This window comes from Eschrichtius robustus, chromosome 1 (assembly GCF_028021215.1).
Source record: "Eschrichtius robustus isolate mEscRob2 chromosome 1, mEscRob2.pri, whole genome shotgun sequence".
In the NCBI taxonomy this organism is placed as follows: domain Eukaryota; kingdom Metazoa; phylum Chordata; class Mammalia; order Artiodactyla; family Eschrichtiidae; genus Eschrichtius; species Eschrichtius robustus.
In genome coordinates, this window is record NC_090824.1 from 63,903,783 (window position 1) to 63,918,449 (window position 14,667).

A 14,667-nucleotide genomic window follows, 5' to 3' on the forward strand; every position below is an offset into this window, starting at 1 on the left:
GCCACTAAATGTGTGGTAATTTGTTACAGCAGCCACAGGAAACTGATACACATGATGTCTGACACTCAGACCCCTCCACCACACAGAGGCCAAAATTCATGCATCAATGCTTGGTAATGCTGTCGCTTTACCAAATGGCGGTAAGTTCTGGTTATAAACAACAGGTGTGAAGAGTTGTTACTGGCTCTGACGGTCTAAGATCTGGCCTCACAAGGGCATGTAGAAAGGCCTCGCAGTCTTCGGGAGCTTCCATTTTGTTCTCTTTATAGCACTAAAGCACCTTAAAGTTGTTACTTTATCATCTATTGAGTACCTACTATGTACCAGATTCCAGAAATCCAAAGATGAGTAGGACTCCGATCCTGGAAGGAGCTTCCAATCTACTGGGGTGGCAGAACACGTAAACAAGTGATTACAAGGCAATGAAATATGTGCAAAGACAAGAAAACATCTTCAGGAAAAGAATCCTAGTACATGGGAAGTGTGAACTCTGGGGAAGGGGAGAGGGACAGGGAGGCTTGGAGAGGGGTTGATATCACAGCTGAGTGGGCGGGGAATTAACATCTTCAGAATCCCCAGCTTTGGTAGGCGAGGTTCTAACACCTAATCTAGCTCCCCATGTCCCCAGACCTGGTCTCTGCTGGGGCTGTAGCCCCTGTAGAATCTCTTTGATGCAAAATTCAAGGCTGAGAAGGGAGGGGGACCCTGAGAGGAAGAGTTCAAGAAGGAAAACTGCTGATACCCACACAGAGCAAATGTCTGGAGCCCTGGAGATTCATTCTCCATGATTCTCTCGGAGCCTCAAGAGACATCAAGAAAGGGAAAGGTTTCATAAACTGTAATGTACCACCTAATGTAAAGTATTATTACCTACTTGCTTAAGACTCATGCTTAGACATTGGGAAATTTCTTCTCAATTTTTGTCTCTAAACTAAGTCAAGGGACTAACCTGGTGGTGCAGTGGTAAAGAATCCACCTGCCAATGCAGGGGACACAGGTTCGAGCCCTCGTCCAGGATGATCCCACATGCCGCGGAGCAACTAAGCCCGTGCGCCACAACTGCTGAGTCCGTGTGCCACAGCTACTGAAGCCCGTGTGCCTCGATCCTGTGCTCCACAACAAGAGAAGCCACCACAATGAGAAGCCCACGCATCGCAACGAAGAGTAGCCCCCGCTCGCTGCAACTAGAGAAAGCCCACACACAGCAACGAAGACCCAACGCAGCCAAAAATAAACAAAATAAATAAATTTATAAAAATAAAATAAAATAAAAATAAACTAAGTCAATCTTTCCATTAAGAAAATAAGCACAAGCTATGGACATAAAAAATAGGTGTTTCCTGTGCAATACCTAACATGCTCCATTTATAATATATTAACTTTTGGGTATAATTTATCACACAAACTAGGGCATAACCCTTCTCATTATGATTTTCCATCCCTAAATTTACTTAATCCTGAGAACATATGCACACCATTTCCTGAGAAATACTGGCATACTAGGAAACTGAATTTTAAAGCTGGAAAGGACTTTAAAGATAATCACAGCTTATAATACAGATGAAGGTCTGCAGGGATTGAAAGCCCTTCAAATTTACAGAGATGGGGCAGTGTCAAGATTAATACTCGTTTCCCAACTCCCAGCCCGAAGTTCTTGCCGTTACACTGCACTTCTGGCTTAGTTCACCTTAAGGTTTATCTGCACTCACTTACTATTTTGTTTCCAACAGTTTTAGTCACTCAACAATTCTACTTTTTTAGTGCAAGTCTTCTTCACAAAATCAGTTCAACTATTAATCAGAGTTTTAAATTCATATTACCAATTTTACAAATGAAGAAAGGTAGAAATGATAAATGTTCAGGAAAAAAGGTAGCATAAATTAGCCCAAACACTGATGAATGAAATACTTTATTAAATCTTCCTTTTATTAAACGTAACCACATAAAGTGTTTCATTTAAAACATTTTCATTATACACTCATAAAGCATTGAATCTTCATGAAAAATTTCCTCAAAGTATACGGTGCCAATTTTTTCTATGATAAATGCGATGGATACTCGTAACAAGTATCAAAAAGGTTTAGTTAGAGAAGAGCCTTGGCTCAGTTATATGGGTTTTGCTAGAAGAGGTTGTGGTTGCCAAAGAGGGAGGACTCTTCTCTTGGGTCCACTTATTTGATGGCAGCTGTCGTAGCTGGGGCCTCCTGAGGAAGACTACTGGCAGAGAGTGCAATCAATTTCCTACCACGTCTAATCTATAAAAGGATATTACCAGGGGATGTTACTACCCCACATTTCCCATTATTATTATTCCAACCACAGACTTTTAGAAAGCGATTTCCCACCTCTGTTTATCATTTTGTTTTTGCTGAGTAATTCAATCAACTAGGGTAACCCCCTCCGCCCCCTCCCCCCAGTGTTTATTCTCATTGAACTGATGGAAGGCGATCTAAATAATTCGCGCCATCTCTGATGGGGGTTTTCCAAAAAGTCCCACAATGGAGGAATCCAGCCCCTTTCAGTGGAAACCACAAGCGAATAAAAGAGACACCTTGGAGCGCCATTCGCCTCACACGCGCCCAACCCCTGGAGCTGCGCCCTGGCCCTCGGGAGGCACTGTGGAAACGCCCGCAGTGGGAGCCGGCGGACGGGACGGGTGGCGCCCCGGCGTTGGAGGCCTCCGAGTTGGGGCCCGGGGTTCGGACCACGGCCGCACAGCCCGCGGGGGCAGCTGCGCGCGCGCGCGCGCTGGGTCAGGCCGAGGACGCGGGGGGTGCCGGCGGGCTGGAGCGCCTGCCCGGGGCGTGCCCACGTGACCACCCCGCCCTCGCCGCAGCCCCCCGAGCGGCCGCCGCCTTTTGGGCCGCACTCCCGGCGTGCCCCGCACTCGCCGCCTCCCGGCCGCCCCTCCTTCCCTTCGCAGCGCCACACCGCCGGAGCCCGAGCCGCCGCCGCAGCTTCAACCGCGGGCGCTATGGTAAGGCGGGCGCGCCGACCCAGGGGCCGGGGGTCGGGGGGCCGGGGGGCCGGGGCGCGGCGAGCACAGCCCCCCGCGCGGCACCGCGGGGCCCTGGGCCTGAAGCCGCCATTTTAACCTGATTTTGGCCTCCAAGGTGGGCGCTCCTGCGCTGCGGCCCCGCTGCTCTCTCTCCACCGGCCGGCCTGCCCTCCCGCCGTCAGGTCCGGCCCGGCCGCTCTTCGGATTCCTGGGGGCGGGGAGGGCCCGGGCGCGGGGCGGGGGTCGCGGGGCGAGGGTCCGGGCCTACGTGGGGCGGGCGGCAGCCGGGGGCGCGGGAGGGTCCGCCGAGCCTTACCCCAACCCCGCTCGCCGCCTTTGCCCTCCCCTTGCTAATTTTATTCCCACGCGCGCTCTCAGATTGGTACGTGCTGTAAAGCCCTTGCTGGACGCTTTCGGTGGGGGTCTTGAGGGCCTGTCGTAAAACCCTTAGGGGGAGATTAAGGAGGTGGGAAAACTCTTGAACACGCTTTCTCGCGGTAAAAAGCTTTTACACGCGATCCGTTAGTTTTGAAGCGTCTGCATTTGAGCTGTGAGGCAATTATGTTGTAGCCGTGGGCGGTTTGGAGTTCACACTTGATTCTCTTTCCTTATGAGGAAAGGGCCCTGGCTAGGATGACTTTAAAGAAAAAAATAGTAGAAGCATTAACTGAAATCCGAAAGTGTTTTTTTAAGGCCTGCCGGGTTGACACAATACAGAAGGTATTTTTGCTGCTGCTCCTGAAGCTCTGACATCACCCAGTGAAATAGGAAACATTTCAGGGATGGGACAGCCTGTATTTGTCCCTTTCCCTCTACCTGCCAATTACTTCACCCTCCAAACCCCTTTTTAAAAAAGGATGAATGGGGCAGGATGAGTTAGAATCCTTAGGTGCATCATATACTGATACTTAAAAAGTTGCAAATCTGATGGGACTACTTACAAGGTATGATGCAACTTTTGATATCCAGACTAAAGTGAATCCTCTCTAGGCAAACAGTAATTTTGGCTAAAACCAAAATACTTGTTCTAAATTACAGTTCTTTCTTTATTTTCAGGCTTCTGGAGTTACAGTGAATGATGAAGTCATCAAAGTTTTTAATGATATGAAAGTAAGGAAATCTTCTACACAAGAGGAGATCAAAAAAAGAAAGAAAGCAGTTCTCTTCTGTTTAAGCGATGACAAAAGACAAATAATTGTAGAGGAAGCAAAGCAGATCTTGGTGGGTGACATTGGTGATACTGTAGAGGACCCCTACACATCTTTTGTGAAGTTGCTACCTCTGAATGATTGCCGATATGCTTTGTACGATGCCACATACGAAACAAAAGAGTCTAAGAAAGAAGACCTAGTATTTATATTCTGGTGTGTAAAAACAAAAGAAAAAAGTACTTTTAAAATGCAAGGATTATTATTAACATAGTCAGTTTTGCCTTTCTTTTTTCTTTTAAATAGGATTCAACAATTTTTTTTCCCCCTGTAGGGCTCCTGAAAGTGCACCTTTAAAAAGCAAGATGATTTATGCTAGCTCTAAAGATGCCATTAAAAAGAAATTTACAGGTACAAACACTGAATATTTTGTGCTGAAGAATTGTCCTCTCTTACTTATAATAAAGTAACGGGATAATGTTTTTTCTTTTTAGGTATTAAACATGAGTGGCAAGTAAATGGCTTGGATGATATAAAGGACCGTTCAACACTTGGAGAGAAATTGGGAGGCAACGTAGTAGTTTCACTTGAAGGAAAACCCTTATAAAATGACAGTCAAGTGCCATCTGGATCTTAAGGAGCTTCCATTTCTCCAGCTCAGTCAATTGGAATAGTATTAGGTTTTGGTTTTCTTTTTTTTCTTCCTCTTCCCACTGGGTCCTTCCAACACAATGAATGAAGGAAATATCATTCATGTAAGCAGCCTATCAGTGATTGCCATTAGACTGTTTGATACTGTTACCTTTACGTAGAACCCAAGGAATGCCTTCCCATCATATTTTAGCCAAAACAACTGGTTATATGCCTCCCTTGCAGCAAGCACTACAGTGAATGTGAATGTCAATGTGAATAGCTTAGAACACTACAAAGGGTTAAGCTAATTGAATGCCTTGAAAGTATTATCCACTGGTGAGATGGTAAACTTTATTCAGTATTATTTATAGTTGCACTTGATTGCAGTTCTGTGAGGCTTGAGCATTCATACACCTCACCTGCCTTGGCAAGCCTATTTTTTGTGACATGGCAGCGCAAATATAATACTATGCATTGAAAGCACTTTTTTTGTAATGAGTTTAATCCCCCACCCCAAAAGGAATGCCAATTAAGTTAACTGTGTCATCAACTTATCCTAGTACCTCAGTGTTCATTCCTGTTACCTGCGTATCTTCTTAAAAGAAATAGCTGTTATTAATGCCTTTTTGTTTTACATTGAGTGTACACTACTGAATAAGTGTAGGAGTTTTATGTTTACCATGTTAGTCTTGCGACACTAAAGATACTTTGAATATCAGTCATGATGGCAATTTCTGTATAAAAGAGCCTTAAATGGAACATTGTTTTTGAGATCAAACCGCACCCTCACAAAAATGGCCACGTTGCAATAAAAATTGTGGCATATTACAGAACGTTGCCTTGTTTTCCTTGGACATTTTGCAGAATACCATGTGAAGCAACTCCTAGGGTAAACAGCTATTATTAATCTCTGCACTGGTCATTTAAGAATTTTTTTGTACTACATTCTTGCGTGATATTTTCCAGTTTGTTGTGTTTATTTGGTTAAAAAAATATCCTAAAGCCAACTAATACAAAATATTAACGTTATAGAGGTGTACTTTTATAAGCTTTATTTATTTCCTTATGTGTTAATAATCAGGAATTATTTTTTTGCACTTTGACATAAATACTCTTCAATATCTGATTTGTTCTCTGGATAAATTAGGGTGGTTATTTTTTAATTCACGTTTACATTTCTAATTAGTTGACTAGTAGTAGAAGAAGCAGGAAGCTCTTATTGCACATTTGGTCATAATGAAAATAATTGGTAAAATGTCCTTCAAAAGTTTAATAATACTTCTCATGTTTAGGAACTTTCAGCTAATATTTCTTAATATACTTCACAAATTTGAAAAAAAATTGATACAGCAGTCTTAAACATTAGTAGTGGGATTTGGCTGTGGTCCAGGCAGCTCTCCTTATAGAGAATTTGATCTGTTCAGTGTGAGCAGTTTGCTGTTAGCCAGAGCTATTTATGGCAAACACATGCTTTTGTATCTTGTCATAGTTATCCACAAATGGCAAAACTGGACTTGATTCTACTGGTATGCAAAACAGGCATGCTAGTAAGTAGTGGATTGTAGCTTAGAACTTAAACCCATAGCTCTGAAGAATGCTCTTATTAGGAAACAGGAAATGAAAAATCCCCCTTGTTTTAATATGTGGAAGTAATTCGAGTTTGGTTAAATTTTTTTCCATATTTTCAACAGGGTTTTCAGATGGAAACAAAAATAGGAGTTAAATATCCTGGTTATATGAATGGCTTGGGATCTTTTGCACTGAGCAATTTTATTTCAGGCTTCCAGCTGTCCCTGTGAATTATCCTGGACATTTTGATGGCTTTTTGGTAAGGCCAAACTCATAAGCAAAGCGTGAGAATACTGACATATATATACTAAACCATATATGTAACCGATACTTGTACCATGAAAATTTTCATTATTTTCCTCATTCTTCTAAAAAATAAGGGACTCTAAATTTAAAGTTGTGCAGTATCTTTTGTTTTCATAGTGATTTCTCAACTTTCTTATATGCCTCTTTAATTATATAATAATTTCAGAGGTTAAATATTGCTTTAAACTGTGGTACTTTGATTTGTTAGATTGACAGAACTGATACTAATATTAAGTTCATCTTTGAAATACATCTTTGTGCATAAAGCCAAAAATAATGATAATTAATGGTTCATGTGTTGAGACTAATTAGGTATTTGAAATGATCATTTTATTTCACAATCATTTAAATAAAACAATGTTCCAGTTAGCTTTAAAAGGTATACGGTGCTAATTAGTAAAATATTGAGGACAATATTTTACTGCTAGCTTGCAAAATTGTAAGTGTTTAAAAAATAAAGTATATGAAAATATGTAAAGCTGTTGAGATGTGTTTACTTTGGGACGCTAAAATTTTTTTTTAACTAATATTGCAGATCAGGGAGGCACCATTATCTTTAGTCTGTTTTTTAGGATTTTTGGTTGACATACTTTCTCAGTTAGAGATATCAATATTCTTTGAAAACTGAGTGTTGTAGCAATTAGTTTTGACATTTTCAGATAAATGGAAACAGTTGGCATTTGTCCCAAACTGGCTATCAGCTGTTGTTTTCCATCATTATCTAAAATAACATGGCCAATGTTGTGTATTTAATGTGCCTTTTTAGTAGGTTGGAAGAAAAGCCTCTTATTAGGTTTGAATTTCTCTGATACAGATTCTTTGTAACAGCTAATTTATGGAATCTAGCAAATGAGCTCTGGGAGAAAATTTTTTTAAGTGTTTCCTTGGTAAGGAATAATCTCAGCAATGGTAAATCATAGAGGGGTTGGGACACTTTTCATTAGGTTTGCCACTCTGAAAAAATAATCTGGTTCAGTTCTTCACTGGTCCTGTTTTTGCTTGCAAATTTAATAATAGTTTGAGATCCCAAACAGACATGAATATTCATTTTTCTATGAACATTAAAGCTACTAGAGATGTGCAGGCAGGCTCCAGTGAATATTGCTTTTGGGACAGCATGAATGTATAAATGTTCTGTGTCTCATCTCAGCCAATAAATAGGTCTGAGGCTTTTCTTTTGCTCTAGAGCATCCAAGTAATTGCTTTCTTTCCATGTAGATCAGGAGTCAGTCATCCTTCCACTTCAATTTCCTGTCAGAAAGCAATTGTGCAAATTAATCTCTCTGAACCTCAGTTTCTTCTTTATATGAGAATGATGATATCTATCTACCATACCTGGTTGCTGAGGATCAGATATGGAAATGCTTTCTGGGAGACAGGAAAATACTATATAAATGTAATTATTTAAACTTCACTCTAAGTAAATATAGTTAAGAACCATGTTAACAAGATTTATTGGAAGTCTTTGAACCTCTTTATTTTATTATTGTAACTATTTTACTTAATCTCACAGGTTGTTTAAGGACTAATTACCTGATAAACAGGGTCTGTTTTACAGAATGAAGTATAAAGTGTAGCCCCTGAGTTGTTGTTCATGGCTGCTCTTAATCTTTTTAGTGTAATTTTCTTTTTCACATGTGACCAAAGACTATGGTTTTTTTCCCCAAATTTTGAAGTAAAAACTAAAGAGGAAATAAAGAAATATTATCGTTTTGGAATATGTGGCATAAATTTATGATCCAGGTTGTTGAAAATCTATGACTGTATATTAGTTAATTAATTAATACTCTAAATTTAGGTAATCCTTTATAGTTCTCAAGGCACTTGAAATCCGTTTGATCTCCTTAGGTCCTCTTAACAAGCTAAACCATATTTCTCTGCTGCACATGAAGAAACTGAAGTTCGGAGAAGTTAAGGGACATCCCAGCTGTTGAGTAGCAAAACAGATTGCAGTCCAGTATACTTTTCATTCTGCCTTCATATAGTAACATACAGTGAGTTACTAATTTTCTTTTTTAAAAGATGGAATAATCTGACTTTTTGAGCAGGACATAACTAATTATTTAGTATGTGTTTAAAGTAGCATCTCAAGAATACTTGAAAAATAGTCTTGGAATTTTTGTTTTCTAAGAAAGCCCATGCTCATAAAAATCTGAAATATTTTTACACTTCAAAGTTTTTCTTAGATGTTTCAGTATTGTAAGTTTATGGGACTATGAAATCCGTTTATGGGACAGTTTGTATACACGCATTTTCTAGAAAGCTGATACCTCTCAATCCTTTTCCAAAAGCTTGGATATCTCCCTCTCGCTGTTCTTCTACCCATCTTTCTAAAGAGAAATAGTACAGTGTCTTATGGTAGTTAAACACTAGGACTTTGGTATCAGACTGTCTGGGTTGTTCAAATATAGGCCTTTAGTACTTCCTAATTGAATGATCTTAGTGATTAGGAAAATCACTTAACCTCTCAGAGCCTTAGTTCATCTAAAAAAGGGGATAATAATTATACCCCATCTCACAGGACGGTGAGGATAAATGAAAGCCCTTGGAATAGTTCTTGGCACATAGTAAGCATTCAGTAGGATGACTCTAAAATTTACAGTCCAAACCATTCTTTCTGAGAGTGAAAAGGAGAGCTAGTAATAATTATACCTGGAGATAATTATATAATAATAATTATGCTAGGCTTAAGCTGGTACAGTCCCAAGCAAACCAGTTCCCCTATCAAAAAGCAGGCTGATACCAACATGTGATAATTAAATAGAAGGAATTGTATTGAAGACTCAAGGTCATCATTTCAGTTATACAATGTGCTAGCATACTAACTTGAGAGTCTCCTGAAGTATATGATTGCTCTTAAGTAATTAACCTCAGAAAGGTCAATTTTGGCTTTTTATGCCTTTTCTGTTTGTTTTGCTTTCCTTTTGATTTTCATACTTGTAAATTCTCAGATACTGCATTTTGCTGTTATCAGTATGCTTTGCCTATGGCAGCTTCTCTTATTGTTACTTTTCATCTCATGTGACTTGGAAAGCTACGTTTGTTGGAATTGTATAGAAGGAATTGAATAGACTCAGAGTGAGGGCTTGAGAGCAAAATGCCTGACTGAGCCTTCTAACATTCCTTATGGCTGTTCAAAGAACTTGGTGTATTGTCTGGGTTTTGGTTTTATTTTTTTTTTCTCAGTAAGGTTTGTAAAATAACTGAGCTATAGGTAAAAGAGATATTACTGTATCCCAGTGAGGTGTCTAAAACATCATTAATATTTAAAGAAGTCATATTTGCTTTTGATTGTACTTGTGTCATTAAAGGCACACAAAAGAATTTGTTCCCATTATTAAGAGAAAGAAGGTTTATTTATTTATTTATTTATTTAAATTTATTTATTTATTTATTTTTAGCTGTGTTGGGTCTTCGTTTCTGTGCGAGGGCTTTCTCTAGTTGTGGCGAGGGGGGGCCACTCTTCATCGCGGTGCGCTGGCCTCTCACTGTCTCGGCCTCTCTTGTTGCGGAGCACAGGCTCCAGACGCGCAGGCTCAGTACTTGTGGCTCACGGGCCTAGTTGCTCCGTGGCATGTGGGATCTTCCCAGACCAGGGCTTGAACCCGTGTCCCCTGCATTGGCAGGCAGATTCTCAACCACTGCGCCACCAGGGAAGCCCCAAGAAGGTTTATTCTTGATCCAACTTTTTTAGAGTATTGAAACAGTAGTATCTGAGAACAAACATTTGATAAATCTTTGAAAATATAAAACGCCAGTTGGCTTTTTTTTAGTTTATTAGATTTTTCTTACGTGTACCCTAGACGTGTTCACTTGGAAGTAGCTTTGATTATTTTTCATCTAGGTATATAAATATTTTTCGTTTTCTTTTTTCTGTCAGCTAATTTGATTATGCAGGTACGACATTTTGGTATTTTATTCGGCATAACAAAAATTTGGAACAGATTTTTTCAAATGTATAATTTTCTCACAGAAATGAAAAAGCACTTATGTTAACGGTATATTTTCTAGTAGCATTTTTTTTCTTGTTTAATAGTGGAATTTCAAATATTTCCTTTGGGAAGATGATAGTTGCTGAGTGAATCACAAAATTCCTGGGCATGTGGCCCAAAGCTTTCTGTGTGTTCCTGTGAGCTGATGGGGCTTTTTTTTATTAGCTGCAAACTAAATCACCAGATAAAAAGAAAGGCAGTTCCCAAATTGGCATAATTAGGCACAGTTTTATAAAGTGTAAAAATGGCAGCAGAGTATTTTGTTCTAGAGATCATAAAACTCTGCTATAGCACACAAGAAATAAGATATGAAAGAGATGCATACTTTATGAAATAAGTAGAAAATAATCGTATGTGAAGATTAAATTAATTAAACCTTTTGTGTGTAAAATAGCTGTGGGTCAAGGATAGAAAAAGAGTGATAGTCCCTTTACTCACTACTGCTTATTGATAACTGTGTTATGAAGGAATGTGTAGAAATTTTATAGTTTCCACTTCAAAAAGTCTTTTACATGAGGGAGGAAGGGATGAGAAGCTAGCAAAACTGGTGTTAGCCATTTTCCTAATTTGAACTATATTTAGGTTTTAGAATGTATCCGGGTTTTTGTTTGTTTGTTTTATTTTGTTTTTAAGGCTTAACTGAGTTTTAAAGTAAAAAAAAAATAAAATTGTTGATTTACCATTTTTAATGCTATTACATATTGAGTAATATGTACACTTTGAATAATTGCTGCATTAGAGTTATATTTGTTACGAAGTTAATTTAGCACTACTTCACTCCCTATTTTAGTTTTGTTTATCTACCTGTTAAAAAAAATGCTTTATGGTTATCACAGTATAGCAGTTCTTAAGAAATACCAGGAGACTGAATTAGATATCTTGTGCCCTGGCTATAGAAAAAAGTTTTGGGATTAGTTGACGTGTCATTGCCACTGTAACAAAAAGTTTCCTTCTCTGAGCTAGATATTTTATTTCACTCAGATTTTCTCTTGGCAATATGTAAAAGAAATGAATAGAATTTTTGCAACTGAGCCTTACGCGAAACAAAGAAAATCTGATGACATTCTCATAGGAAAAACCTAAAAATTGGGCAAAGCTAATATGTTTGATATTCTTCTGGGTAACTCTTTAAAATAATTGTATTTCAAAAATAGCGTGTTCAGTGTAGAACCTTTGCAAAATACAGAAAAGAACAAATAAGAAAGTTAATTATGAGTTAATTTCTTGTGTTAAGTTATTACGACTGGGCTTCCCTGATGACGCAGTGGTTAAAAATCCGCCTGGCAATGCAGGGGACACGGGTTCGAGCCCTGGTCCGGGAAGATCCCACATGCCGCAGAGCAACTAAGCCCATGCGCCACAACTACTGAGCCTGCACTCTAGAGCCTGTGAACCACAACTACTGAGCCCACATGCTGCAACTACTGAAGCCCGCATGCTTAGAGCTTGTGCTCCGCAACAAGAGAAGCCACCGCAGTGAGAAGCCTGCGCACCACAAGGAAGAGCAGCACCCGCTTGCCGCAACCAGAGGAAGCCCGTGGTCAGCAGCAAAGACCCAACGCAGCCAAAAATAAATAAAATAAATTTTTAAAGTAATAATAATAATAAATAATTACGACTAATTGGGAGATTCCTGTATTTAAAACTAGTTTTAAGTTATTAGTATATGCTGGTAAGGGGAGATTTTATCCTTAAATATTATTTGTGCACATTCCTTAGTATTTTTCACCCCAGAAAGAAATTTGCTGTGGCTCTAGATACAGAGGAGCGGATTTAGATCTTGAAAATTATGCATTGCACCTACCTGAATGCTTACTGTATGACTTGGGGCCATCCAGTGTAAATATTTGAAGCCACAAAATGTCCCTATATTTCTCATGCCACCTACTTTTGTTCCATTGGGATGTGATAATAGGCGCCCTTTGCATAATTTTTACTCTTCCCCCAAAGGAATTATTTTACAAAAGTTTCCAGTATCGTTAGGCCTCTACTTTTCTGCTGGTATGTGTATGATAAAGTTTAATAGATGCCAGTTCCTAGTGCACAGTGTAAGTAAACCATCCTTTAATCTACTATGTACCCTGCCAAAAGATTTAAGATAAAACGTAATGTATATATACATTTTTTTTAATAATTATTTATTTTATTTATTTATTTATTTATTTATGGCTGTGTTCGGTCTTCGTCTCTGTGCGAGGGCCTTCTCTAGCTGTGGCAAGCGGGAGCCACTCTTCATCGCAGTGCGCGGGCCTCTCATTATCGCGGCCTCTCTTGTTGCAGAGCACAGGCTCCAGACGCGCAGGCTCAGTAATTGTGGCTCACGGGCCTAGTTGCTCCATGGTATGTGGGATCTTCCCAGACCAGGGCTCGAACCCGTGTCCCCTGCATTGGCAGGCAGATTCTCAACCACTGCGCCACCAGGGAAGCCCCATAATGTATATATTTTGCACTAAGCCAGAAATACTCAATCTATATTTAAGAGTTGGTGTTTTGTATGCCATTCCAAGAGGGTCTGGTAATCCCTGTGATTAAAGAAACGTAAGATTTATGTTTGCTGTGGAGAAACATGATCATCCTGGCCACTATGAATCACTCTGGAAACATCCCATCTCTGTTACCCAGTTAGATCGTTAGATCAAATTCAGTTCGATTTAACAAACATGAAATACCTTTCATGGTCTCAAAAAGTTTACAGTAATGTAGAAAAGGCCAGCCTATAAACAATTATAATACAACATGGTAAGTACAATGATATGTTACAAGATTTAGAAGAGGGAGTGATTAATTTTGGAGTTGGATGGGCTTCAAGAAGGCCTTTAGAAGTCATGTTTGAGCTGGGTTGTGAAGGATGATGGACTTCACCAGAACTCAGTATGAAAGGATGGTCCTGGAGAAAGGAAAGCTGTACAGGGCCCTGCAGATAGTTCTTTATAGCTGATTAGTCTAGTGTGAAGCACTGTGACGACACAAGTGCAGGAGAGGTGGGTATGAGCTAGATCACTGAGGGCCATGGGTACCGTGCTAACGAACATGAGGCCTGTGCATGGTGAGGAGCCAGGGCAGGGTTTTCAGCAGAAGGGTGGTGTGATCTTTCTGAAACACAAATCTGATTACTTTGTGACCATATTGAGAGTGTATGGGAGAGTGAAGAAATTGGAGGCAATTAGGCCTGGATTGAGGCAGTGGCAAGTGCATTTGGGGTGGGTATGTTTGAGAGGTATGTAGGAGAATTGACAGGACTTGATTAATTTCATAATTAAAGGGTGCAAGGCTTTAATCATCATTTAGAAAAATGTTAGCTGTTTTTTTAGTATTGTTGACATTTGAGATCATTTAAGCATCAGATTGGCTCAGAAAAGACTTAACAGGAAATTTGTAATTTGGAAAGAAAAAAATATTAAATACATTTTTAAAGAAGGTAACATTTTGAAAGCATGAAATAAATCATATAACTAAAATGTCATAGGTCTGCTATTTGAATTTAGATTTATAAGCCTGATTTGCAGTAATTTTCGTACAACAGTGGTTTCAATAGATAAGGAAAATTTAAATCTACCATAGCTATAGCATCTTTGAAGTGGAATATCCTATAGTTTTAAAAATCGTGGTTGTATTTTCCATTATTCTGTGCTTGAGCTTTGATTGTAAAACTCGTGTCCATCCACATATAAGCCATGGCTGAATTCCTGTATCAAAGACTTTAGAAAGAATTTAGCAATGTTCTTCATCACATAATCTGCTCATTAGAGAAAGCCTGGCCCACTCTGCTGGTGAAAGAAAATAGAATTTTCAGGTCATCCGAGGGATCACTTTCTATTAAAGAAGACTTTTAATCCTTACTAGTAAATAAAAGTTATTTATAAACATAGTGTCTTAATTCCTTTCACAGGTACTGTCCAGAATCTGAGACTTCTCTTTTTTTACCACCTTGTAATAAAATTACTCAGCCATATTGGTTTTTAATGTTGCTTTTATGGCAAATAAGTTCACTTTTCTGAAGAGCCTTACACTCATCAGGAAG

The 14,667-nt window shown here is 39.3% G+C and overlaps 1 protein-coding gene across 2 annotated transcripts; it reads left to right on the forward strand.

The window, feature by feature from the left end:
* Positions 1-2,443: 2,443 nt before the first annotated feature.
* Positions 2,444-5,612, forward strand: CFL2 (cofilin 2). 2 transcript variants are annotated; one of them, XM_068546250.1, is made up of 4 exons: positions 2,791-2,977; positions 4,055-4,362; positions 4,481-4,557; positions 4,641-5,612. In XM_068546250.1, exons 1-4 carry the CDS (start codon positions 2,975-2,977, stop codon positions 4,751-4,753), a joined length of 501 nt encoding a protein of 166 aa, XP_068402351.1. In that variant the 5' UTR covers positions 2,791-2,974; the 3' UTR covers positions 4,754-5,612. The 2 variants fall into 2 exon arrangements, with proteins under 2 accessions (XP_068402341.1, XP_068402351.1); XM_068546240.1 differs by lacking the exon at positions 4,641-5,612 and having other exon boundaries at positions 2,444-2,977; positions 4,055-4,108; positions 4,481-4,560.
* Positions 5,613-14,667: the final 9,055 nt, after the last annotated feature.

What these genes read in the sequence shown, in the direction of transcription:
- CFL2 (XM_068546240.1), top strand. Translation starts at nt 2,473, where the DNA reads ATGGGGGTTTTCCAAAAAGTCCCACAATGGAGGAATCCAGCCCCTTTC. An exon ending in CTTCAACCGCGGGCGCTATG is followed by an intron (nt 2,978 to 4,054) that starts GTAAGGCGGGCG and finishes CTTTATTTTCAG; the next exon opens with GCTTCTGGAGTTACAGTGAA.